The sequence below is a fragment of the Oncorhynchus mykiss genome, chromosome 4 (genome assembly GCF_057628025.1).
Source record: "Oncorhynchus mykiss isolate SJ-2025 chromosome 4, ASM5762802v1, whole genome shotgun sequence".
NCBI lineage: Eukaryota > Metazoa > Chordata > Actinopteri > Salmoniformes > Salmonidae > Oncorhynchus > Oncorhynchus mykiss.
Window position 1 is genome coordinate 27,559,841 of NC_143025.1, and position 27,942 is coordinate 27,587,782.

At 44.2% G+C, this 27,942-nt stretch overlaps 2 protein-coding genes across 23 annotated transcripts in view; one reads left to right on the plus strand and one right to left on the minus strand.

The window, feature by feature from the left end:
• Nucleotides 1–27,942, plus strand: part of LOC110521611 (ras-specific guanine nucleotide-releasing factor RalGPS2) — a 141,786-nt gene that overhangs the window by 94,849 nt on the left and 18,995 nt on the right. The gene's annotated exons all lie outside the window — the stretch shown is intronic.
• Nucleotides 88–26,754, minus strand: LOC110521612 (angiopoietin-related protein 1). Of its 3 annotated transcripts, none has more exons than XM_021599292.3 (7): nucleotides 26,242–26,754; nucleotides 14,105–14,376; nucleotides 13,686–14,014; nucleotides 13,171–13,462; nucleotides 3,565–3,758; nucleotides 2,382–2,652; nucleotides 88–2,160 (listed from the first exon to the last, which is right to left on the minus strand). In XM_021599292.3, the coding sequence occupies exons 2-7, from the start codon at nucleotides 14,322–14,324 to the stop codon at nucleotides 1,973–1,975; spliced, it is 1,494 nt and encodes a 497-aa protein (XP_021454967.3). In that variant the 5' UTR covers nucleotides 14,325–14,376; nucleotides 26,242–26,754; the 3' UTR covers nucleotides 88–1,972. The 3 variants fall into 3 exon arrangements, with proteins under 3 accessions (XP_021454967.3, XP_021454968.3, XP_090087803.1); XM_021599293.3 differs by having other exon boundaries at nucleotides 25,915–26,597; XM_090231677.1 differs by lacking the exon at nucleotides 26,242–26,754 and adding an exon at nucleotides 22,337–22,425.

The following is a 27,942-nucleotide window of genomic DNA, read 5'->3' on the forward strand; positions in this document are numbered from 1 at the left end:
AATATGTTACTTTGTTTGTTGGCCATGGGGTGGTTGGGTGAGAAATGGAGAGAGAGATGGTGTGAATGAGAAGTCTTGAGAGCAAAGGGTATTTCAAAACGGTTTTATTTAGTATAGAGCTGCATGGAAACTGATGTCAGAGCAGGGCAACTATTCACCTTCGTCAACTTGACGTTCGTCTCTGTGTGTGTGTGTGGAGAATGACCAATATGGATTGTTTAGGGCCGATACCGATTTTTAGGGAGTCAAGGCTGATATTTTAGGCTGATATCCAATATCATTACATTTTAACATTTGGATGACAAAATTTCCCAGAGACAGCCGTGTATGCATTAATTTAAAAATCAAACAATACGCTTGACATATAGTTTTTACCAATCTAACTACGTAACACAATTACACCATTACAAGTCAGATGGTTCGTTGCAGAAAATGGTGCGTGTTCGAAATGATAACCAGCTAAATGACAACTAGCTAGTTACATTGGCTATTAGCTCCTATTTGTTATCTTAGCTACATTTTTATCTAGCTAGCTGGCTAACACCACAGATGAAATGTTTAGTTGTGATCTTTGATAGCAGGTCACATAGCTGGCTTGCTTATTGCATGCATGTCCGGGCACATTGACACAAGCCTAATTATTAGTGAATTAACTCAACTAATATTTGCCACGGGAGTTAATTCATCCATTGTGTCAGTTAATCCATTTCTTAATACTACACATTTCTGTTGGAGAATGAGCTAGCTTGCTGCTTACTGCTGCTGATTTTCCCAGCTAGACATTCCTTGGCATTGTGCAGTGCTCGTGGCTGAGGCGTTGACTGGTGGCTGGCATAGCAGCAGCTTTGCTATGTAGAGAGGGACTATCTGCAAAGTCGTTAGAGAAGGGCCAATAGCCGATTAAACTAGAAACAGCCAATATCGGCCCAATATATCGGCTCAGCTGATTATCGGTTGTTCTCTAGTGTGTGTGTGTGTGTGACCCTTAACAGGAATAAACAGAATGGCCATACTGGGGCTAAATAGAGCAGGGAGTGACTATAACTATACTCATTATAAATATGTTGATAAATAACAGAAGTGAGAGATGGCAGGGAGACCATGGAGGAAACATTTGGCTTGAGCAGATTCATACGTCTTAAATTAACTCTCACAAATAAAGCCCAATATATTTACATGCCAAAGCGAGTTAGGCCATTCCCACGTCACAAAGCACATTGTTGGAGTCCATTTCCGCTCAGTGCTTGTGGGAACCCCGAAACAACAAGCCCAAACAAAACAACAGAGTAATATGTACATGAAGACCATACCAAGTCCTGTATGCCTGGGGGGAGGTGCGTGCCTCTCAACCCCTTTTGACTGTGGTACATTCTCATTTTGATTTTAACCGATGACATAAGGAACTTGCAATTAAATCCTTATTACGCTGTGAAGAAAGGCACTCACTTAGCAACAAACCCGCTGGAGACAAGCAAAACAGAACAACAAAATGAACAATATTTTTTTCCAGTAGCATTTAGGCTGTAAGTCATCTCAAATTCCTAAAGTAATCACCTTCATAGTGTATTGAACTGTGACATGGTGAAGTAGCATACTGTATATATAGACTGTTGTAGAAGGCAGTGGCAGATAGCTCTGTGTTCGAGTCCATACTCTGGCTGTCCACTGCTATCTGTCACAGCACTATCTGGCTATGTTAGAGAGGACTCAATAGGAGCACAGATGAAACATAGGAGAAATCTGTGTCTTCTATCCAGAGACGGTCAAACATAACCAGGGTTTCCATTTTGGGCATTGACTGTTGAAATCCAATCTTCTTCTCCACTTGAGAATGGAAGGATGGAATGGAGTGTGGAGATGAAGGGTAGCTTGGTAGAGAAGCTGAGAGGGGTCAGGAGTGGGAGGGGTAGGGTAGGGGTCATGATGGGTCAAAGGTCATGGTGTAGGTAGGGAGATGGAGCCTGTTCCAGGCTCAATCTATAGGTCGGATCATCATGCGGACAGACTTGAGGGAGTAGAACCCTCCTCCGTACTCGGCCCAGAAGATTCCATCCTGGAACTTACTGCGGTAAACCCCTCCACTGTACCATACTCCGTTCAGGTTGGTCTGGCCACAGGCGTTGTACCACCAGCCACCCTTATGGAAGTGAGCACAGTTACCTAGGGAGGGGAGAGGAGGGGGCTTAGTGGTACAGCATATTCTAGTGCTTGATGTCACTTGAGCAGGGATGTTAGAGAAATGGACCACAGTACAAAGAAGCTTGTGAAACGGTATGATTGGGAAACTAGTATTGTAGCATAGTAGTGTGTCAACGTACAAGTACAGCAGTGTACTTGTATTCTAGCATACATCCCTATTTTGGCACACTGTCTTGTTTTACCTGAGAAAGCGTCCTTGTCCCTGTCCAGCGTGGTGAACATTTTCCCATTGTGGCTGCTGAGGGAGTCTCCAGCGTTTCCCTGGTAGGTGCCCAGTCTCAGGCGGTACCCCTCACTCTCAGGCTCCAGGTGGAAGCTGCTGTACTCGGCATACACCTTCTTTCCCACCCAGTCCTCCAGCTCTACCAGCAGCCTGTAGTCCCCCTGCTTCCCTAGGTTATAGATGTTCTCCAGACCCAGCCAGTACTCACTGTCAATGTTCCCAAAGCCTTTCTGTAGGGGGGCACACACACACACACACAGCAGGTTATAATATAGATAATTTCCAGTCTCCAAGGGTTTCTAATGAACGGTTACAGGACAGTAAATTGTGTGGTGGTTGTGTAGTGTCCCAGCTAAAGCTTTTGGAATGCTGCTTTCACCCACTAACTAGCCTAACAAACCACACCGTTTCTAGTCAGCAGCAAAAGGAACCACACCTGTGTCTGTAGACAGTCTAAATAGTCCCGCTCAGAGGACAAAGAGAGGGTAAATCACAGAGGGTAGACTTCAGTAATATGATTACACGCTGCATCATTGTGTTAAAGGAAACCAGACCTTAAGAATCAATGGAACAGAATTGAATCAGTTCCCTGTTGGAGACGATAATGTGTCAAAGTTCTGCCTTCCCAGTCAAGGTGAATTACTGGCTGTGGCAGGGGAGAAAGTCTATGGGGGCTACACACACACACACACACACACACACACACTGTCTCACACACACACACATTGCTGGGTGTTTTGGGTCCAGATGAGATCTGTGATGATGACTAGAGGAAAGTGGGGGGGTGGAGGAAGAGAGAGGAGGGAAGGAGTCTGATTTCCTCACCTGCCCATGGGGGTATAATAGGTGTGTGTGTGCGCACATGCGTGGCTCTGTGCCAGGTCTTTCTCCAGAGTGATGGGGTGTGTTAGCAGCCCCAGAATGTGGTGGGGAGTGGGCTTGGTTATGTAGGAGGGGAGATAAGGGGAACATCAGCCCCTCCCTCCATGTCCCTACAGGGGTCATATCTGGGTGGCTTCTGGTTGGAGGTCAGAGAAAGAGGGCTGGACTTAGCCCCAATGGCTCTGTGCTTTAACAATATACATACTTATCCAGATGTTAATGATAGATGTCAGTGTGCGTTATTGTCTGCACTATAGTACCTTGTAGTTCTCCCAGTTCCTGAAGAAGTTGACCGATCCATCCTTCCTCCTCTGTAGCACAGTCCAGCCTCCGTTGTCTAGGCCGTGTTCACACCAGGCCTGGATCAGCCGGTCACTGCCCTCGGACTTAAGCAGGTACATCCCACTGGTGCTGTGGCCCGCCTGGCGTACCTGGTAGCAATCCTTAAACGGACCTGGAAGAGGGGGAGGGAGAAATGGGTCAGTGGCTGCGTCCAATATGGCACCCTAATCCCTATATAATGCACTTGTTTTGACCAGAGCCCAAAGCCAGTGTGTCTCCTCTGTTAGTACTTCTATTATGTAACATCCTCTTCTCTAATCTCCATACTATATCTTGCCTCAGGTGAACAAGATGTCTTCTTTCATCACACACACGCTAAATAGATTATGTACCCCCGCTGGGCAGACAGAGAAAGGAAGGCATCGCTTGCCAAGACCTCCTAGCTTAGGGGGATGGCTAGGAGTAGTTACGATGCTGTAGCAGTCCGTGAGCCCCTTTCCTGCCCAGACCACCATACAGCCTTATGTAGCCAGCCAGCCAGCATTAGCTCAGTACCTAGATTCCCAGCTGTATCTAAACCCTGCTTATTTCCTGCTCCTGTGTGAATGATATGTATTGAGCAGCCATGAAGACAGTCTTTTGTGAGGGGGACCTCTGGGGCCAGAGGCACACAGAAGATAGTTTTCTCAGCTGTGTGTGTGTACAGGGAGGACAGAGCCACTGTAGTGCTTTATAAACATACCTAAAACCTCACAGAACCGGGATATATTATTCCAGTAACCATACGTCTTCATCTAGACCACTTCTGTCTTATGAGGCTTTCTGTCTATAGCGCTCTTGGACTCTTTTTCATTCTCTTTCCAAGTAAAAAACAGGGGAATATCTCATGTGACCCTAGTGATTTGAGCAGGGATTGGCCCATCCACAGTGTGGTGTTGGTCTGTGTATTGAGGTGAACTGGCCATGTGTATTTTGAGAGCTAAGCCATCAACAGAAGAGAATTCAGGCTGGCTCCACTCATCCTCAGAGATTCATGATAGATGATCGTGTTGCTTTTCCTCACAGAGCAGGAACAATTAATCGCCTTCTCTCTCTTGTTGCTTTTGGGACCAAATAAACTGTCCAGAATGAACAGAGATGAGTAGATTTATTTGGGCTACGTTTCAGAGTGGAGGAGCTCTGATATGATGTGTATGATTTAGTTGTCTGTCTCTCTTTCAGTGGGCCATCCGGGGAGGGCCCGTGTGGCTCAGTTGATAGAGCATGGCGCTAGCAACGCCAGGGTTGTGGGTTCGATTCACACCGAGGACCAGTACGAAAAATGTACGTACTCACTTATTGTAAGTCGCTCTGGATAAGTGTCTGCTATATGACTACAATGTAAATGTAAAATTTACTCAGTGAATTTCATAAAGTAAACCTTTTTAGATGAAACAATATTACATATATTTACGTCACTAAATAACTGATTAAAACGCACTGTTTTGCAATGAAGGTCTACAGTAGCATCAACAGAATTCTGTAGGGTAGCACCATGTAGCCAGAGGACAGCTAGCTTCCGTCCTCCACTGGATACATTGACTTCAATACAAAACCTAAGAGGCTCATGGTTCTCACCCCCTTCCATAGACTTACATGTTGTCCATCCAATCAAAGTATCAGAGAATGAATCTCATACTGAAAGCATAAGCTACAGCTAGTTAGTACTGCAGTGCATCAAATGTGGTGAGTAGTTGATTCGAAGCGAGGGAGAGATAATAGTTGATCAGTTTTGAACAAATTAATTTCTTAAATGAAAGAAGCAGCTGTTTTATTTTGTTTATTTCTCTTAGTTTACCTTTCACTTAGTTATCTACCTAATGCAGCTTATTGAGCCTACTCAAAAACCTGTTGGATAGCCAACACTACAACTCTTCCAACTGAAGTTAAGCTTTCAGTTGTATGAATTTATTGCAGCCGGGGCCCACCGGTGTAACTGCTAAACTGCTTGCTGTACACTGTATTGTGTGATTGTACACAATATAGTGTCCACATGGATTTGTACACATAGATTTGATTGTGGGTTTACTAACGTGTTAGTCAACATGGCTACTAGAACTATGACGTTAGCTAATATGGTGACGGCAATGTAGGCTGTGTAGCGGTTTTTCCAAGCAAATGGAAAAGGTTAGCGGAGAGGTCGTCACTGGTCCAAGAAGTTGGAGAAGCTAGCTAGCTAGGTTAATTGAGGCCGCAGTGCATGCGCTTCCTTATTCTTATAATAACAACATATCCATTCAGAATATTAAGGAGCAGCCTAGCTGTTGGTCATTGTAGCCTATCCTTCTCCTTAAATGTTTATTTCTATCTTCCATTAACACTAGAACCTCCTGGCCGTTCAGCTTGTAAGTACCAGCTAGAGAGTGTTGCCGGGTGTTCCATTTAGTATACACATCAGATGCATATCAACCCGCAAGGTTTGCAAACTAAAACACTAAGTCTTGATAAATAGGGCATAAACAGTTGTAACGCACGAATTGCATGAAGAAATATATCCATGTAAAAATATAACAATAGTTATTTGTTTTAGATCAGTTTTTGTATAATTCTACAAAGTCCTTGTGAAAACATTAGGCCTAAATCCAAATTTCGACACTTCCAGCCAATGACGCATGAACATTCTAACAGTGTAATAAATACATTTCATATATGCTATTGGAAGAATAATAATTTGTTTGTGTTGATAAAGGTCTTAGGTGACATTAGAAACCTAAAAAAAAAACGATTATTTCAAACAACATAATAGCATTTTCAATAGTTTGCAGTGGTGTAAAGTACTGAAGTAAAAATACTTTAAAGTACTACTTAAGTAGTTTTTTGGGTTATCTGTACTTTACTATTTATATTTTTGACAACTTTTACTTTCACTCATCACTGTTAATGTAATATTTTCTATAGCCGAACTCTTGTGTGAAATTAGTGTAATAACTATCTATGCATTGCCACTTTAATAACTCTACCTACATGTACATAATTACCGGTGCCACTGCACATTGACTCTGTACCAGTACCCCCTGTATATAGCCCCGCTATTGTTATTTAATGTGTTGGCTAATTATTTGTTATGCTTATCTCTTTTTTTAAATTGAGGTATTTTCTTAAAACTACATTGTTAGTTAAGGGCTTGTAAGTAAGCATTTCACTATAACAACACCTGTTGTATTCAACGCATGTGACAAATAACATTTGATTTGGAAAGAAATGTGTTTGTGTGCATTTTGTTTCAATAGGCCAGCTGTGCAGGCTGACTGGCGTTGTTTGTTTCTCCTTGCTCATCAACTTTGATATTGTCACGGCTACAGTACGTAGCATGTTTTCGTTTCCCTTACAATAAATTTGATTAGTAATGGCGTTATAGTAAATAAAGTAGACCGGTGTCAACCCGCAAGGTGCAATGTCAAATCTTTTACATGAGCGCCAACGATAATAAATCGGCATAACCAAACTCTTCATTACACTATTTTTGTTCTAAATTAAATCAACCTCTTCACCCTCCTTATCATTCAGTTAGGCCTAATGTCATTTTTATTGTGAAGAAACGGTCACAATTGTCATCCATTTGTCATTCAGTGAGGAAAGAGAGACTCATTAGCGCCTGGCCTTGGTACCAACGTCCTACGGTGCCACCAACGTCCTACGGTGCCACCAACGTCCTACGGTGCCACCAACGTCCTACGGTGCCACCAACGTCCTACGGTGCCACCAACGTCCTACGGTGCCACCAACGTCCTACAGTCTTGGTGGGTCAAGGAATAGATATAAAAAAACAGGATTTTAAGACTGTTTGATTTCAAGATTTTGACAAATGTAATCATAGAGCCTGTTGCCGTTTTAATGAGGACAACAAGCTACGCTCTCGTGGAAAGCAAAAGCAGCAGCATAAATTATAATGTCTCTCTCGCTCTCTATTGCAGCAGTCGTGTTCAGATCTGTACAGGCCCTTCCAAACAAGTCAGTTAAAATTACATACCCGAGACCATCATATCAGATCTGACCCAGACCCTTAACATTATTTAGAATTCTGGATCCGGATCCGCTCTGGTCCCAGATTGGGTTTTGGATATTCGGGTAAAGATGGATCCGTGAAGAGTGTGTGTGTGTAATCAGGGGTGTATTAATTCTGCCGATTGTGTTGCAAAGCAATTTCTTAAGCAAACGCAACGGGGATGGACCTACCTGAATTGTAATGGAAACTCCAATAGCAACTGTTTGGCCTAATGATTACACCCCAGATCTACTGGATTCAGGCAAGAGTGTGTGTGCAAGGCAGTATTAAATGTCTCGTTGTCACCTTGATTACTCTAATTTGTGTCACTCCTGACCTATGCACCTACATTATAAACTTTAATTTGTAGGCTAGGTTGTAGCAACCTCATGATGGGTGTAGGGCGCATTCGAGTATCATGTAGTACTCGAATTTGTAGCTCTTGCGTTAGCTCCTATAACTGATGCCTAAACTCTGTCGTGGTCAGAAGTTGTGCGCTGTGGACGACCCCCACGTATCCAAGTGGAGATGTCAGTCATGTGAAGTTAGTTTGTGCTGCTGTAACATACAGCTATAGAGCACATCACCACTGTGGAGAGGCAGCTGTATGCACAATCAGAAATCTTCAACACTCGCTGTCCCTCTATTCTTCTGAAAGTGGGGCCCTAGTCATCACAACCCCTCCATCCTCTCTCCCCTTGTACTTCCCTCCGTCCCGCTCCCTCGTTCCCTACCAACCGGCCTTTCTCTCAATAGACTCTTTCTAAATGTAGCCCCTTCCCTCTTTCCTCTTCAGTCCTTTCGACTGCCAATAGTCCCACTATTGTTACTGCAGGAAACGGCTGCTCTGCCTGAAGGAGCTGGAGGCTCACTGGTCTGACACTGACATCACACACTGACATCACACACTCCACTTAGACTTCTCTGGAGGCTCTTTAAGCTGGGCACAGGGCCAGTAGTTACAACACTCACTATATTGGATGAGTGTATATATAGACACTTAGTTCAACTCAGATCACACATGCAGACAGACAGATGGCAGGCGGCACTATTTGACAGAGATGTCTGATTTCACGTCAGGGAGAAGTCTGCTGTGAACAATGACCACTTCTATCATGGTTTAAGTGCTTGCTAGCTTTTGCTGTTATAACATTTGACTACTGAAAGGCTGTAGACCAGTTTTGTTGTCTATTACAGTGAGGTTGTTTCCTGTGATGGCTAATGGTAGGAAAACTGTAACAGATTAACCAGAGACGAGGTTAAAATGTCTGTCAAACATTGACCCCTAGATCTCCCTCTGTTTATTGTATTGAACCTATTGACCTGGTACAGTACATACAGAGTTATGGCCCTACAGTGCACCCAGCTGAAGGGTTTAAGTAATGCAGACCCCAGCTGGCCCACAGCAGACCTGAGAGGGGCCGATACAGGAAGGTAGTGGCAGTTTGATCTGAAGATTACGGTCTCAGGCTTTCCTCTCCAATCCACTTTACCCAAAAACAGACCAGAGATTATTTTGTCCTCAGTAATCAGTCTGTCAGTTTCACATCCTTCCTACCCCAGGCCATATATGAAAGCCCTTGCTCATTCTTCTAGTGCAGGGGTACTCAACTACTATTTGAGAAGGTCTGGTCACACAATTTTCCTAGATGGCAAAGGACCGGATGGATATTGTCATTTATCAGCATAGTAACAAACCCCCACCTTGCAACCCATGTAACCTCAAGCTGATCAAACTGTTCACACCCCTGTTGTTGGCGGGGAGAACATTTGGCAATTTTTTTTAAAGCTTCTTTCCTGAAATTCTACACATTTTGCCATGGGGCAGAGAGAAATTACAGTTTGAAGCTAATTTCCTGCAATTTACACATTTTGTGTGTTCATATGATGCCGGGGTGACTCAACAAAATCAATGGGGGCCCCCTGTGGGTGAGTCCCCTGGGCACGTAATCTGGCCATGATCACTACAAGATTTAGACCGCTAAATAGCTGGTTAGACTAAGTTACCTAACATGACCAGCAGTTGATCAACTGGACATTTCTGACAGGTTAAAATTAGCTCTAATGTCTGTAAGTGAATGACATAACGAGGAAAACTGCCTGTACACTACCAAATTTCGTAATTGCACCTTGCACATTCTACTATTACCACTCTCAACTGCAGAATGTTTAAAGTCTGACTGAGTTCCTGAAGTGTTTGTGTGTGCTGCATTCGGGAAGTATTCCGACCCCTAAAATGGATTTAAAAAAAAATTCCCTCATCAATCTACACACTATACCCCATAATGACAAAGCAAAAACGGGTTTGCCCAGTTAAATTATTTTTAGTATTATTTATTTTTTATGGCAGCTTCATACTGTGGGGATGTTTTTCAGCGACAGGGACTGGGAGACTAGTCATGATTGAGGGAAAGATGAACGGAGCAAAGCACGGAGAGACATCTTTGATGAAAACCTTCTCCAGACAGCTCAGGACCTCAGACTGTGGCGAAGGTTCACCGTCCAAAAGAACAACGACCCAGCCAAGACGATGCAGGAGTGGCTTTGGGACAAGTCTCTGAATGTCCTCAAGTGGCCCAGGCAGAGCCCGAAATTGAACCCGATCAAACATCTCTGCAAAGACCTGAAAAAAGAGCTGTGCAGCGACCCCATCCAACCTGACAGCGCTTGAGAGGATCTGCAGAAGAATGTGAGAAACTCCACAAATACAGGTGTGCCAAGCTTGTAGCGTCATACCCAAGAAGACTTGCGGCTGTAATCGCTGCGGCTTTAAAAAAAAATTTATACACTTGCAAAAACTTCTAATAACCTGTTTGTGCTCTTTGTCCTTAAGCCATTTTGCCACAACTTTGGAAGTATGCTTGGGGTCATTGTCCATTTGGAAGACCCATTTGCGACCAAGCCATAACTTCCTGACTGATGTCTTGAGATGTTGCTTCAATATATCCACATAATTTTATTTTCCTCATGATGCCATCTATTTTGTGAAGTGCACCAGTCCCTCCTGCAGCAAAGCACCCCCACAACATGATGCTGCCACCCCCGTGCTTAACAGTTGGGATGGTGTTCTTCAGCTGGCAAGCCTCCCCCTTTTTCCTCCAAACATAACAATGGTCATTATGGCCAAACAGTTTTATTTTTGTTTCATCAGACCAGAGGACATTTCTCCAAAAAGCACGATCTTTGTCCCCATGTGCAGTTGCAAACTGTATTCTGGGGGTTTTGGAGCAGTGGCTTCTTCCTTGCTGAGCGGCCTTTCAGGTTATGTCGATATTGGACTCGTTTTACTGTGGATATACATACTTTTGTTACTGTTTCCTCCAGCATCTTCACAAGGTCCTTTGCTGTTGTTCTGGGATTGATTTGCACTTTTCGCAACAAAGTATGTTCATCTCTAGGAGACAGAACGCATCTCCTTCCTGAGCTGTATGATGGTTACGTGGTCCCATGGTGTTTATACTTGCGTTTGGAGATTGCTCCCAAGGATGAACCAGACTTGTGGAGGTCTACAAAAAATTTTTCTGAGGTCTTGGTTTATTTATTTTGATTTTCCCATGATGTCAAGAAAAGAGGCACTGAGTTTGAAGGTAGGCCTTGAAATACGTCCACAGGTCTGTCTGTAAACAATAGTTGGGAAAATTACTTGTCATGCACGAATGTTAATGACTCCAACCTAAGTATATGTAAACTTCCGACTAACTGTATATCGCAGAATTTTATTTGGTTTTGTCTAACAATTCACACAGGTGATCTCAGGGCCGTTGCATCATGGTTTAAGGCTGTAACGTAAACAAAATGTGAAAAAGTCAAGGTCTGAATACTTTCCAAATGCTGTTAAAATCAAACTTTTTTAAAGTCACCATTGGCCTCATGGAGAAATCTGTGTTTTGAAATTCATTGCTCGACTGAGGGACCTTGCAGATAATTGTATGTGTTGGGTACAGAGATGAGGTAGTCATTCAAAAATCATGCTAAACACTTTTTGCACACAGTCATGTTTGCTCCTGAACTTATTTAGGCTTGCCATAACAAAGAAGTTGAATACTTATTTACTCAATACATTGTTTTCCATTTTTTTATTCATTTGTAAAAATGGCTAGAAACATTAATCCGCTTTGATATTATCGGGTTTTGTGTGTAGGCCAGTGACACAAAATCTAGATTTAAATTCAGGTTGTAACACCACCAAATGTGCAAAAAGTCAAGGGATGTGATTTCTTTCTGAAAGCACTGTATATATTTATTTTAAGCCGGGACCAGCGGTCCGTATTGACCCCGTTCTGGTTCTGGACCGTGGTCTGCATGTTCAGTATGGCTGTTCTAGTGAGTGTTACAGTAAGTTCATTGTCAGCCATCTGTTTGTTTAAGCCCCCTCTGCGGTCTTCAAACCAAGTCTCCAGTCATAATAAAATGCTCCTGCCCAATCTTTCAAAGAGGGATTTCCAAGAAGCATTATGACCCTGCAAATTGGTTTCATGCTGAAAATGATCTCACTCACATGGGAGATGTTGTGATTTTTGTGGGGGCTAGTCAGGAGAGCAAGTTGAGTCAGATGAGGAGAGCATCTCTTAGCTTCCTGCACTCTCTAATTTACTGCTTCTGTCTGACTGTAATCTGGGCCTGGCCCACCAGATGGGTTTGATTTGAGTATATTGTGTGTGTGTGTGTGTGTGTGTGTATAGGCCTATTTGCTTGCACATACATTTTTTAATTTCCCTGCAGCTATATTTATCGGGGGCTACATCCAGGTTTTTATCATTTTTTCCCCTCTGTGTGTGTTTGCTGTGGGTGTCTGGTGAGTGTCTGGTCAGTGATTAACTGCAGGTAGAGCTCTCTATCCCCACCTGTTCTCAGAAAAGGCTTACTTGAGCTGGCCCATATGCTGAAAAATGCCTACATCATCCACCCAGAGTTAGATCATATACCCAGGTTGTAGCCTGGCACCCAGCAGCCAGCTGTGTGAATGTGTTTGTGACTTTGCGTGCCTCTGTACCTGCTCAGTGATGGACTGCAGGTAGAGCTGTATTTATCGCAGTTTGTATATCTGGCCAGCATTTGAGCCAACACTGAGCTTAGTTCGGCCATACGCCCAGAAAGCCAATGTTACGCCCAGAACTCAACCCATACTGTTAGGGCTCAGTTTAATTCTCCAGAACCCACTCCATATGCTCAGACACGCATGCAAGCAGTAGGTTATAGCCAGTCCAGCTGTCCCAGAGGCACTGAGAGGAATGTGTGATCTCACTGCTTAAGTCTTTCCTGCCAGGTATGAACCCACTATACCACAGCCAGCCCATTAGCCAGACCGTTTACTCATTCGCCAGGCATTTAGGGAATTAGATGCACCATTGGCCACCGCATTGCTAATTTTGCGTTTTTCTGATCATTCAAGATGTGAAATGTCTGCCCGGCCTACTGTGAGTTTAGCTTCTGCCTAATTCAGAAATTACAGTACCAGCACTGCTTCCAACCAACTCCACATGCTGTGATAATTGGACACAATTATTGTGTTTTTCTCATTTAATGTTAACCACCCCTCCCGGCGCTACTTGGTACATACCGTCTGAGGTGAGCGTGCCCTGCGGTGGCGGCGGATTGAGTGCAAATGGGGAGGCAGTGGGGGAGTCCATGCGTGACCCCCGTGGGAAGGCTCGGTTGGTATGGTCCCTCTGTATCTCGTTGGTAAAGCGGCTGTTGACAGGGATACTCTCTGGCACCACCTGGACCAGCGGGGGGACCACAGGTAGTTCACTATGCCCCAGGGTCCGCAGACACTGCTCCTCCAACGCAGCGATCAGCACCGACTGGTTGTTCACCAACCCTGCCATCAATGCGAAACGCCCCTCCAGCTCCTGGTGGCAGAAAGAGAAGGTAACAAAAGGCCACAAATCACTTAATTTAGTTATAGAATATCTAAATATCCTCAAACTATATCAAATTATTGTTTGCTGGTCTTTTTAAAGCTTCTGTATTATGGCACTATTGATTTGCTTCTAACACGCTTCGTTTGATTTGATTTATACATGAAATTAGCGTTAAGCACATTGCTTTCTAGTTCCACCTTGATGTTCTAACCTTGTAGCGTGAAGCCAGTCTCAGCATTTCTGAGGTGACGTTGAGAACCCGGGTCTCCAGCTGGGCCAGCTCCAGAGAGTTGTCCCTCTTCCTGATGATCTCGTGCAGCAGCTGCATGTAAAGCTGGGTCACCCTGGAGTTCATGTTCCTGCTCTCTTTCCTCAGCAGCTTCATCTCGTTCACCATGTTGCCGTCCACGTCCACCACCAGCTGCATGGTCTCAATCTCCCGTCTCTGCTTGGACAGCACCTCTCTCACGTCAGCTATGTCGATCCGCGTCACACGCTCTTTGTCCGGCTCTGGGCCCGTGGCGCTGGCACAGACGGGGCCTGATGATAGACGTTAGAATCATTCAAAGTCATGAAACAAGACCGGACCAAAGAATAAATTACCGTCTTCACAGAAGACAAAACACTGACCTGTGATCTTCTGCTCGGGAATGAGGAAGGTGTAGGAGCACTTCTTGACATCATCAGCAGGAGCTCGTTTGGCCCTGAGCATGGGATGGTCCCTGGGCTGGTCCCTGGTCTCTCTGGCCTGTCTGGAACCGCTGCACTGGCTCAGCCCCCAGAGAGAGAGGCAGAGCAGGCCACACAGGCTCCACGACACCCCCCGTCTCACCCCAACCACACCCTGCATGGTCTTCTTCTACTGGCTAGCTGGATGCCTCTTGGACTTCCTCTATGCTTCCCTGCAATGGATGAAGAAACAGGAGTTAGTGTGAAGAGAGTTAACTTTTCCAAACAATGAAAAATGCAATTGTTGATGACAATATACCAGGTGTGCTAGTCCTGTATATTATATCCCTAAAAAGGAAAATAGTTTTGCGGCAGATTCATAACAACAAAGCAAGACGTGTTTTCTAATACCCAGAGGCGCAACATTGCAAGACTTCCGGGAACATTTTCGAAACAGACCAAGCAGACCAGGCCAGAGTTTGGTGTTTGAGAAGTGAGACATTCTTCCTTTCTTGTTCATTTTCTCAATCTAAAGGCACAACCTTGATTCTAATAAGTAGTTGAAAATGTTATTACCCCAACCTGAAGAAAGTGAGAAACTAACAAGTTTTCATTTTCATCCAAAAACAACTTCTATCGAAGGAGTGGCTTTGATTTGACGGCCTGCACATGCGCAGTTCGACACGAGACGACTGTTAGACCTGATGATGTGTTTCTGCGCACGAGCTTAGCTAGCCAACGTCGCCATGACATCGCCTACAAATGTGATCAGCAATTTCTATTGGAGTGGCAGTTTCTGCTTATCTTCATACTTTACGGTCTTTGGTTGCAGTATGTTGCCAGCGTTGAACAATTAAATAGCATGTTTACAGCTAATAATTACTAGCAAACGGTCTTTGTCAGAAGTAGTAGTCAAGCTCACTAATAATGGACATTTTACAGTAGCCAGTTTACAACTCGAACACCAGGGGAGTTTCCCTCTTGGCGAGGGGTAGAAATTATGTGATTGCCTTGCTGGAAATGGAGTTGTAGAAAATGTCAATGATCTCCAAGGCAGTGAATTAGTCATGCGGCAGAATAATTCCCAATAACAGACGCTTGAGCACCAGAGCCAAACGTTTAGTTTGGAACAATACAAATACACAGGGATTGTGCAATCTGATGGTCTAGGAAGTTTACAACCAAGCAGCAGAAGGGCTAGCTGGTGTCCCAAGGATCTGTGAAACAAATTGCTGTCCAGTCATTCTGCAGGAGTAGGTCTGGATGTCTGTTCTCTGTCAGAGCCGCCATAGCCTATGCAATCTTCAGGAAGCGCTAACATCCGGGTTTCAGGGATACAGTATTTTGAACCTAACTTCCGTTTCCCCTGTTAAACAGAAGTGGGAACTTCACTCAGGCGTCTTTCTCCACCTGCTACGTTATTTTAGAGCTTCGATTGAAACCACCATTTCACTCCTGTTCTATTGGTTTTCATATCAACTTTATTTTGTTGAGCCAAAGGCACAATGTTAGTCACATTAGCAACCCATCCTAGTTGTTGCATCTTTACTCACCTAATGCAGATGGGTCCGGTAAATTTCTCAAATGGTCGGTGAATGAGAATCTTTCTGGTCATGTTGTCCGGCGCCACATTTTTACTAACGGAAACCCAGACACACTCACGCACGCAGGTATGCTAAGTAGAAAATGTTATTTACCTCTCAAGGTGTCTGTTACTCCCTCTGCCAGGGCTCTAAATGAACATTTTTCATTGATAGCACTTAGTTAGGAGTACCACATGAAATTTAGGTGCAAAAATAATAATGTAATTGATTGAGATACAGCCTATATTGGGCCTAAATTAATTTTAGCTACCTTTTGAAGCACCTGTTGTGCCCTAGAAACAAATATCTAATGCTGTAAATACATTAGTTTATTATAAAGGCAAAAATGTTGATACGAATACCTGTCATTGAAATTACATAGTCATTTGTGGAATTAACAAATCTGCACTCGGTTCTCTAGGGTGCTCGGAAACAAAGGTACAGCGAAGCCTTATCATTACAACAATTACTTTTTCATTGTAGCACAGTGCTCCCAAATAAAATTTGAACAGCAAAATATTTACTTGCATATACGCTACCACGTTGGTCACACTTTAGAGCCCTGCTCTCCGCCCACCACCACTCCCCCCTTTTGCCCCAGTGCCATGGCCCTGCTCTGATTCCTGTAACCTCTCTCTGACCCCTACTGTTGTTTGTCCCTCTGCAGGTGCCTGCCATGTTTGCTTCTCATCACCACCTCTATCTCTCTCTCTCACACACACACACACACACACACACACACACACACACACACACACACACACACACACACACACACACACAAACTACCTAAATGCTGCTCCACTTTACACCCTGAGTTTTCACTACCTAAAACCCCCACCCTTAAACTGACGCCCTGTGTGGCTCCTGTAATGCCGTTGTTGCTCCTCAGGACTAGAGTCAACTCTGTCAGTTCGATTAGTAGTGTGGATACTGTGTGCCAGAGTGTGTTTGTGTGTGTGTGCTAGCCGAGCCAATACGCTGTGAAAAGTGTGTGTAGTCCATTCTTCATTTCTCTGGCTGTGTGTTAATTTGACAGCAGACACCCCTGACAACGTAACCAGGTCCTCTATCCTCACTGACCTGTTAATGGCTTTAACAGCTCCTTCGAGCTCTGTCTCCACACACAGACACACTGCTCTCCTGAAGGCAGTTACTTTTCCAGCTCCTTCATGTCCATACTGCTCCATTATCAGGCTCCCTTTGAGACAGACAAACCAATCCACACTGAACAGCACACATACCTACCACTGTCATTACATTATTTATTTATCTGACTCTCCCCCTCTTTCTTTCTATGTATGTACACCACAGAAGTAGAGCACCTGTCAGTGGCCTGTACTCTGTGTCGGGACACTGTGTCTTAACGCCTAGTGAAGGCCTACAGGAAGAGCACGTCTGTAGCGGGGGGCAGAATGTAGATTGAACCAGCTCTCTACTGTGTCAGTCAGTCTCAGATTAGGTCCCAAATGGCAACCTATTCCCTATTTAGTGCACACATTTTGACCAGGGCGCATAGTGCTCTAGGGTGACCATTTGGGACACAGCCAGAGACTGGTGGAGGTTGGAGAGGTTAGTGTAGAGAGAAGATGAAGAAGAGACGTGTCTCTTTCAGTTAGACATCAAAGCCAGATGAAAGCCCCGACCAGTCAGACCAACCTGAGCCGACTAAACCAAAACAACTCCGAACTGCACAGAACACCCAGACCTCACAGGGGGGAGGGGGGAGGCAGGCAAACAGAGGTAAAAGCTGACCGTTAGATGCAGAGTTGGAACTGGGTCATACACTTCTCATCTCCCTGGCTGTCTCTCCATAAAGGGGAATGGGGATACCTAGTCAGTTGTACAACTGGATGCATTCATCTGAAATGTCTTCTGCGTTTGACCCAACACCTCTGAAGCAGGACTACGCCTCAACAACCACTTATAGTACTGATGCAACACTCTGTTCTACCTCTTTCTTCTGGCTTTCTCTCCCTTTATCCCCAACCTGTCTGCTCCTCCCTCACTCTATGGGTCAGTATTGAGGCTGTAGTAGTTAATGGGTGGTGGCAGTAGTGAGGGGAGATGAACAGACCTTAGAAAAGCGCAAAACACAGCTAGTTAGAAATCACAACCTTTCCTTTTCTCTCCCTTCTCAACTTGTTAGAAGCCTTTTCTTTTTCCTTCAACCTCTCTAAATTCAATAAAAATAAGTGTTTTTGGCTCCTGGTCCATAGCCAACGGTTCACGTATCCCCCTAACAGATGTCGCAATGTACAACTCCAGCCAAAGGAAAACTAGCCTTAGGAGTGTGATGGTGTGTGTGCGCATGCACCTGTGTGTGTGTGTGTGTGTGTGTGTTGTAACTGTGCCTTTTGTGTTCTGGAACTGCCCTGGCCGGTCTCCCTCTTCCCAGTCTTACATGATGGAAACAGGGTGACCTCCGTCACTTTCCGCTGGCTGCTCACCTTACTAAAGGTTATTAATAGGCAGCTGACCTATGACTTTGGCCTGAAACCTCGGTCTCGCTTTTAGCCATATGCTCCCATTCACGTACACACACATGGACTGTTAATGGAGCATTCACGGGACAAGAGACACCATCTTACATCTCTCCCTTTCTCTCTGTTACGGTATTACTGTATAAATTATTGCCTCACCCCAGGGCCAATATAGGCCTACAGCCCAGGATTCAATAGCCCCCTCTACCAAGCTACCTCATCTATACTAGACAAATTACCACCCACTCCTCAACCTCCTGTGTGAAGCCTACCACTGTGTTACATGCTTCATGGCAGGCAGCTCTAGGATCAGTTTCCTGCCTCATTAGCCCTTCTAGTCTTATTTTGGCTAGTGTGGCTCTTAACAGGCCTGTGGGTTGGGGTTCTGGGAGTTTTGTGGCTTTGGATCTTAGAGGTTTCTGCTGTGATGTAGTAAGCTGTTCACGGGCATGCCAGCTCCAGCAACCAATCACCCTAGACACAGCCCCAGCCCCACCCTGTGCTCTGATTAGGGTTGCGAAATTCCGAGAACGTTAAATAAATTCCCTGTTTTTTTTTTTCTAAAAGTCCGGTTGGAAAATTCCCGGAATCAGAAGGGAATAACCAGAAAATCTGGAATCCTTTGACCAGGATTTCTGGAAAACCAGAGAATTTATCGAACGTTCCCGGAATTTTGCAACCCTAGCTCTGAGCCCCCCACTCAACACCTCTACCTCCTCTCCCCTTGGCATCTGATCTCCTACATTCCAGGGCTGTGTTGCGGTGGTCGGACATTTTGGGTCCAGTGCCAGATCGGCTGCAAAATATTTTTTCCGATAGCCGGAGGCAAAGTCATTATTAATATTAAGTTATGTTGAGTGATTGTTTGAGCCGCCTTGGGTGTGTGCATTGCAGAGCCGTCTATTTAAGCTTGCTCATCTGCATGAGCAGTAAACACTGAACAACTTGGAAAACCCAGGTTCAGCTTAATTATTTGTGAAATAAATGAAAGCATCACCAGCTAGCTACAAATCTATTTAGTTTCACTGTCTACTATTGTTATTTTGACCTTTCCACAAACTGTCTGTTGCTTGATATGAGTAAGTTAACCCAAATGTGTCACGATTAGTTGGCTATATTTCAGTAATTTAGCTATCCTAAATGCGGTGGTCAGTGGATAAACGAACTAGGAGTTGAACATATTTTAGTGAAAACTAACTAGTAGCCAGTTGTTGTCCTTGGTGGAATAATATCTAACCAGCTGGCTCCTGAAGCCTATGTGACTTGTCTATGTGCTCCCGAGTCTAGACACGGTTTATCTAACGTTAGCTAGTTAGCATTGTTAACTGAGCTTTTATAAGAAAATACTAGTTAACAAACCCTCCTCGGCGACAAAATCATTGGGTTGGGTGAATATTAGATATCTTCAAATTAAAAAGACAGCTAACGGTCATTGAAGTTGGTGTTTTACTACTGGTTTTAGATCCGAGGGGAGAGATTGTACGCCATTGTTTTGGTTAAGGCTCAGAGTGATGTCACAATCAAGAAGGCACAACCAATCACCTGACGGATAATAATAACTTTGCCTCCGGCTATCCTATGAAAGGAAATTTCACAGACTGGCTGTGAGTAGAGAAGGGATTAGGGTGCAACCACACCACACAGTGCGTAAATCTGTGGTAAGTGAAATCACAGCAACCTCAGCCAGAGAGGAAATGGCAGAAGCTGCGTTAACCACTCACTCTAAAAATCATGAATGAGAAGGATTGTTTAAAGATCTGCAGTCCTCACTGCTGCTACCAACAGGATCAGCCTTCTGGCTCTTGCCACACTATTCTCACAGGATTTATAGACCAGGGTTAAAGTTGATTATAAACTGGGTGGTTCGAGCCCTAAATTCTGATTTGGCTGACAGCTGTGGTATACTAGACCGTATACCATTGGACAAAATATTTATTTTTACAGCTCTTATGTTGGTAACCAGTTTATAAAAGCAATAAGGCACATCAAGGGCTTGTGGTATATGGACAATATACAATGGCTAAGGGCTGTGTTCAGGCACTCCGCATTACATTGTGTGTAAGAACAGCCCTTAGACGTGGTATATTGGCCATATACCACACCACCTCGGGCCTTATTGCTTAACTAGAGGTTAAAGTGGCCAATATATCACATGGCGCCAGAGCCATATATAGAGATTTATTAAATGGGTGGGTCTAATCCTGATTGCCGATTTGGTTAAAACCGCATTCTAGCCAGTGTCTATTCCACAAGTTACCACCAGCTAAATCTACTGTTAAAATGCCTATTTACTCTGTTCCGTCTGACTGCGCAATCCACCGTCTCATCAGCCCAGCCAGGCAATTTATTATCTCCACAATAAAAAGCATCTAAACATTATCACACATTTTCAACAGCGGAGATTTGCTGTCTGTCTCTACGATATTTGCAACATTGTTTCAATATTCAAATTCGATCTCCAGCGCTCCCATCGTAATGAACGTGTCGGGATGAGACACAGGTGGGCAGCTTTTCTCAGCCTGTTGAAATCATGAATTAGCATAATTTTTGTTTTTATATTCATACAAAGCACTATCAATAGAAAACAGGTCAAATTGAACGTGCAGCTGGTTTGCAGTCTTTCCAGCTTCAGTTTTAAGTGATTGTGTTAGCTGTGTGCTGCTGCCTCTGAACAACAGTGTTCTTACGAGAGAGCACATTTTCTATGCCATGCGAAATCGCGCCTCATTAGCTTATTGTTACGGATGTATAAAAAATAAATGTCACTAGAAAACAGCTTATACAGATGTTAATAGAGCTATTGTTGTTATTTTGGCTGCACTGTTTGACATACTTCTAAGTTAGTTGGCTAGCTAGCTAGTAAGGGATAAGAACGTTGCCAGCCGGTATGGCAATGGAACATTTAGAACGAATGACTGGGTCGCGTCCATAGATAGACAAAAAAGACTGAATGACAGGGTCGTGTCTCTGGCAACCGAACCGATAGAACGAGCGACCAGCTGGCTTGGGTAGCAACCTTAGATTTGTGTCAGAACTATATCTCGTGGAAGGATGAAATAATATGAATAAATTCATAAAAATAAAGTTTTTAATGAAAATATGTCAATCATTATTTGAATATGCACGTTTTTCTATTGGTTTGGTTGCCAGAGACGTGACTCAGTCGTTAAGACTTTTTGTTCTGCCTCTATGGACGCGACCCAGTCATTCGTTCTAAATGTTCCATTGCCATGCTGGGTGACAATGTTCTTCTCCCTTCCTTGCTAGCTAACTATACCTGTGCCAATATATCCTCCAAACACCAGCTTCTCAGGCATTATCACTTAAATAACATATTTATATACAGTACCATTCAAAAGTTTGGACACACCTACTCATTCAAGGGTTTTAATTTATTTGTACTATTTTCGAAATTGTAGAATAATAGTGAAGACCTCAGGACTATGAAATAACACATGGAATCATATAGTAAATAAATAAATAAAAATTATATTTGAGGTTCTTTAAAGTAGCCACCCTTTGCCTTGGTGACAGCTTTGCACACGCTTAGCATTCTCTCAACCAGCTTCACCTGGAATGTTTTTCCCACATACGCTACCGGTCAAAAGTTTTAGAACACCGCAATTCCAGTTTTTATTGAAATTCGCACAGTTTACTGTCTTTAATGTACTCTGAAATTAAAGCATAGAACAAATAAACAATTGGAGACAAAAATCATGTAATCGTTTTGTTTAACTAAATGTAATCTACATTTTTGCAGACATACCAGCCGAACACACTCGTTGCAGTCTTTCTACAATGGAAATCAAATATTGTTCGGAAAGTTCTTCCCAACACTGTATAAGTTCTCACAAATTTATTGCATTTGTACTTTGCCTTCACCCTTCTTCCCAGTTCATCCCAAACCAGCTCGATGCGGTTTAAGTCTGGAGACTGTGCTGGCCATTCAATGATTTGAAGCCGTTTTGTTCTTTTCTTCTAAGGTAGTTCTGACATAGCCTGGAGGTATGTTTTGGGTCATTATCTTGCTGTAGGGTGAACCCCTGACCAACTAGGTGTACACCAGAGGGTATTGCCTGGCGCTGCAAAATGCTGTGGTAGCCATTATGGTTCAGGGTGCCACTCACTCTGTGCAAGTCGCTGACTCTGGATCCATGTTTGACAGTTGGTGTCACACACTGAGGAACCATCCTTTCTCCTACTTGACGGTGTACATAAACCCTGCATGATGAAACAAAGATTTCAATTCATTGGTCCATAAGACCTTCTTCCAGTCTTCAGTAGCCCACCTGCGGGGCTTCAAGGCCCAAGGCAAGCCTCTTTTTCATATTTTACCATCTTAGCAATTGCTTTCTTACTGCCACTCAACCTGTCAAACGAGCCAGTTTCATCATAGCTCTTAATGGTTTTTGCGACTGAAATTTTCCAGATTGACTGACCTTAATGTCTTTAAGTAATCAACTGTCATTTCTCTTTGCTTATTTGAGCTGTTCTTGCCATAATATGGACTTGGTCTCTTACCAAATAGAGCTATCTTCTGTATACCACTCCTACCTTGTGTTCTGACAACTGATTTGCTCAAACTCATTAAGAAGGAAAGAAATTCCACAAATGAACTTTTAACAAGGCACACCTGTTAATTAATATGCATTCCAGGTGACTACCTCACTAAGCTGGTTGAGAGAATGCCAAGAGTGTGCAAAGCTGTCAAGGCAAAGCGTGGCTACTTTGAAGAATCTGAAATATAAAACATATATTTTGATTTGTTTACACTTTTTTGGTTACTACATGATTCTATGTGTGTTATTTCATAGTGTTGATTTCTTCACTATTATTCTACAATGTAGAAAATAGTACAAATAAAGAAAAAACCCTTTATGTCCGATATGTCCAAACTTTTAAATGGTACTGTATATGGCTGGATGGTGTCACTCTTCCATTCATTTTTATTAAAGCCTGCAGATTTGGGTACGGATCATGTCTGTCTCTAGTCTGATGGATGGCAGAACCAGGAAGAGAAGGGACATATTTGAAAAATATTGATTTATATTTTTATAGCCAATGTATTTCCCAGCCTCGCGGCTCCAGCTTCCAACATCCCATCTGGCCTTCAGCCTTTCCCTGTCTGATTCCAAACCCCCCCAAACACACAACAGATACTCTACATCACTAGCAGGAGGAGGAAAAAATATAGGGATCAGAAGAGGAGGACAGGATGCTTTAGAAGCACATCTGTAAAAAACTCTACTACAAACTTAGTCCTGTCAGGACCCTACTGTTCACACACAGTCTCATAAAAACACAGCCCTTCCCAAACATAAATATGATCTGCTTTCTCTGTCGTTTGCTCTCTCTCATTTGCTCTCTCTTTATCTCGTTTTCTCTCTCGCTCTCTCACTCTCACACTCTCTCGCTCTGTCTCACACGCACCCCTGAAACATGTTAGCAATTAATCAGAACCCAGGCAACAGCCCAGGCAACCTCCACATGCTAGACACCCTGTCATACTAACTGATAGAAACAGCGATGAAGGAGGAGATGTGGAGGACGGGGGTAAGTGAGGTTATAGAGGGGGAAGAGAATGAGGAGTAGAGAGGGAGAAATGTCCTTGTGAAAGAGTCCGTCTAAACTCTAATTGGTCCTGGAGCCGGTCTGTAGGATGAAGAAGAGGAAAACCTTCTTACAGAGACTTCTTCCACAGCCCAACACCACACTGGAGTCAATGTTTTGGTTCTTCCACTGTGCGTTTTTGACTGAAACCCTAGACGAGTTTCAGGTCAGAAGTCAAATGTGGGCTTTGCAGAGTAGTAGGGTGTGGTCCCACTCTGCCTTCACCCCCACCCCATAATCAATTACTCTTTGTGGGGCATAAGCCCTAGCAGGTCTCTCTCACACACACACACCCAAATACACACCCAAGCTCCCTTGTGGGCTTCTCTGTGTTTGTGTATATGTCGTTGGGTGCTGACTGCTGTGTCTAGGGTTAGCTTGGGTTCATTCAAGGCCTCCCTTACTCTTTCCATCACACACACTCCCCCTCAAGATAACACGGTGTGTGTGTGTGTGACCCTCCAGTTCCTATAGGGTGGATAATGCAGTGTGTTTTATGTTGGAACGGAACCGTTAATCCTCTGGTGTTGTTATTTTTTTACTGCTCTGTCAGTCACCATGCTACTAAAAACCTCTGCACATATGTTACCTATTAGACACACACACAGTGTCCTCTGACTCTTGGTTGTGTGTGTGTGTATGTGCCTGTATCTTGCCTCCCGCTGTCCTCTCCCTTCTCGCTTCCTCTTTCCTTTCCTACCAGAGTAGTTTTGACTCATTGCTGTCTGATTCGTCATTAACACATAACAGATCCATGTTTGAGCTCTGTATATACCTCTTTCTCTTATATCCCCCCTCTGTTTTTTCCCATTGGTGCAGGCTGACTTAAAATAATTGATTTGCTTAATAGTGTGTATTACTCCCTGTGTGACAGGCAGGCTCAGTGGAGTGTGTGTTGTAGCTGTGGTATTGTGGTCAGAGCGAGAGCTGCAAACTGTGTGTTTGTGGACTGACACCACAGTGTGTGTTTGAGTTTCTCAGGAATCCCATATGAATAGACCTACTCCTCAAATGTCTTAAGTTTTAAATCGTCTCCAAACCTGGATGTCAAGTCCTGTCAATGTGTGTTTCTGGGAAGCACAGAGTCTTTTCTGATGACGTTTGACTGGGAAAGTCCCTCTCCCTCCCTCCCTCCCGCTCTGTCGCTCTGTCTGTCAGATTATTTAGGGCTGTGATTTGCTCTTTGTTTTATCGCTTGTTGAGAAACACTTGTCCTCACAAAACATTTTCAGGACATTTAGTCCTGCCCTCATGTTTGCTTTAGCTGTTGTTAATACTGCCTATGTGAACTCTGTGGCTGTGCGCGCATGCGTATGTACGTGCGTTCCCTATCTCCAGTCCTACAGCATTAACAGATGTGCATCCTCAGTGAGCAGAGAGTTTTCCATGGATCTCACTGACAGAGTAGAGCATGTATAAGTGAAAGCAGTTTAACATAATTGTGAGTGGCAATATGAGCGCTAGCAGACTGATACTATTAGTGTTCAAAGCCCCAGTGTCATGGTGAGGTTCAGAGATGCTGCATGACCGTGGTGGATGTCTGGATGGAGGGTAGCGTCGGCTGCAGCAGGATATGGTCAGAGTAGAATTACAATGTATTATCAGGGTTGTTTTTCTTCAAACAAGACGCCATGAATGGGATTTTCTATTCACTCAGAAACAACCCCAGTCACTCTTGATGACGCCACAAAATGCAAGTGGGTACGTGTGCTTGTCATCTAGCCACACACTGTAGAGTCACTACCTCATTAGGTTGACTTATTTATTTAACCCTAATCTATCCTGGTTAATTTAACAACCATTTCTCATTCTGCACTATCGGCCCTAGGACAGGCAGAGAGGGTATTAGGAAACCAAAGCTTAGAAAAATAAACAGGACCATGGCTCTCTCTCTCTCTCTCTTTTCCTCCCTCTCCTCTTGAATAATAGAGTTATGGAAACAGTCCAGCTCGACAGGGAGTTACTCTAGTGAAAGACATGCACTTTATTTAACTAGTGGTAGTTTGAAAGGAAAAGTAGTAAAGTTTCAGTAGCCTAGTAAAGAGCCCAGTAAAGAGCCCAGCAGCAGTGAATGGACATTTACAATGCAGGCTACCTGTTGCTGAGCAGCTGTGTGTGGCTTGCTCCCTTCTCTCCTGCAGTCCAACTCAAATCATGAGTGTCGCAGCCTCTTTGTCGGAGGCGTCCCTCTTACTCCCACTGTACACTATGTACAACCAGCCTCACAGTAAAGCTGTTCAGATCTAGATCCCAGTCCTCTGGAGAAGCGGAGCATTGATAAACTTTTCTGACTCTTCTGCAGACAGAAAATAACTCCCTCACAGAACATCCTAACCTTTCCTGCAGAGCTCTCCCAGCTGCTCACATTGTTACACAAGAGAGGGGGGGGGGGGGACAAACTCTGAGACATGCAGCTGCTTACCTTTGTGTGTTTGTTTGTGAGAGAGTGTGTCCTGCAGATGTGTATGTGTGTGTCGTTAGTCAGGCAGTGCTCAGAGAGCCTCGTGCTCCGGTTCAGTCCCCTCCTCAAGCTCTGCTCATGTGCATATCTCCCATCTCACACAGGGGTTCATCTCTGGCTCTCTCACCCACTCTACTCCCTCTGTCCTGGGATCTCAACCGGTCCCCCTCCTAGAGAGCCAGAGTCCAGAGGCCTTCTGTCAGCAGCCTGCTGCCCAGCAAAATCTCCTCTCTGTGGGCTCAGTGAGGCTGGGGTTAGGGGTTAGAGCTGGAGCTCTGTCTGGAGCACGGCTGAACTAGCGGCTACTTCAACACACTGAGCTCTGGCGCCTGGTGCCTCAAGGTTTTCACAAAGGATTGGATGGAGACTGAAGGGAGGGAGGAAGAGGGTGTGGAAGAGGGAGGCTGTTTTTCCCCTCCCTTTTCTCCCTTCGTCTTTTTTAGAACGTGCCAGCCCACCTCTGATGTCATTGGTCTGAAAAAGAGAGCGAGTATCAGAAGAACCTCCTTAAGTTTCACATCCTCCAGCACTCCTGCCCTGCTTTTTTAAGGAAAGAAAGAGAGAAAAAAGTCAGTTGGAGAAACTTTCAACTGAAAATGTTTTTTGGTTTGAACTCACACAAGGAGGGCTTGTTTGGGGGTAAGGACAACACACACACATTCCCTTTAATGCACCATATATTCAAGTCCACGTCTGCCCCTGTAACCCCCATCCCATTAGTACCCCACAATTACCAGACAGCAGCTTCTCTCTGGCTAACTCCTCTGTGCTTAGACCCCTTCTGTGTACAAATCCATAAGACTCCATTCCTCTCTCTTCTCTTCCCAGGCATGTTCATGCTGTGCCACAGTTATACCGGTGTGGTGTACGGTTTACTGCATCTTCCTTTAAGGCCAATCCACGTGTGCATCAGATTCACTTGAAACAAACAACCAAACTGAGTGAAGAACAGAAATCTCAACTAGCAAGCAAGTCGCAGCAATGAAGAATGCGAAGGCCAAATAAAATGTATTTATATAGCCCTTCGTACATCAGCTGATATCTCAAAGTGTTGTACAGAAACTCAGCCTAAAACCCCAAACAGCAAGCAATGCAGGTGTAGAAGCACGGTGGCTAGGAAAAACTCCCTAGAAAGGCCAAAACCTAGGAAGAAACCTAGAGAGGAACCAGGCTATGTGGGGTGGCCAGTCCTCCAAAACATTTTGCCAGAACTTTGTCGGAGCCTACGACCGCACGTAGTGGTACTTCATCGTCAAAACGAGACCCTGTCACACTGAACAAGCCAAGATGTCTGGTAATCGTTTACAACCTAAGAATTTGCCTACAACATGGAAATTTGGTCTGCGACGGCAAAATTGTGGCAAGACAGCCAAATAAAATCGTACAGTTTGTGCAGGCCTTTAGACACTATGTAATATACACAGCTGTGTGTGTGTGTGTGTGGATCACACTGATTTGTAGAGAGATGGGAAGGAGAGGCCAGCTCTTCTCCCCTCTCCCTCCCTCTCTCACCTTTCCACACCCTCCTCTCCCTCTCCGCAAGCATGTGAGATGTCCGAGAGAGAGAGCAGATGATTTGCGTGTTTTGGAGAAAGGGATTTTTCTGGTTGCCAGACTGGTTGATAATATCCCACCAGATGGGGAGTTCTCTTCATGTCAGAC

Coding starts and splice junctions, on each gene's coding strand:
- LOC110521612 (XM_021599292.3), bottom strand. CDS start 14,324: ATGCAGGGTGTGGTTGGGGTGAGACGGGGGGTGTCGTGGAGCCTGTGT. Junction 3,759..13,170: donor GGGCACGCTCACCTCAGACG/GTATGTACCAAG, acceptor CCCCTCTTCCAG/GTCCGTTTAAGGATTGCTAC. Junction 2,161..2,381: donor GGACAAGGACGCTTTCTCAG/GTAAAACAAGAC, acceptor TCCCCTCCCTAG/GTAACTGTGCTCACTTCCAT.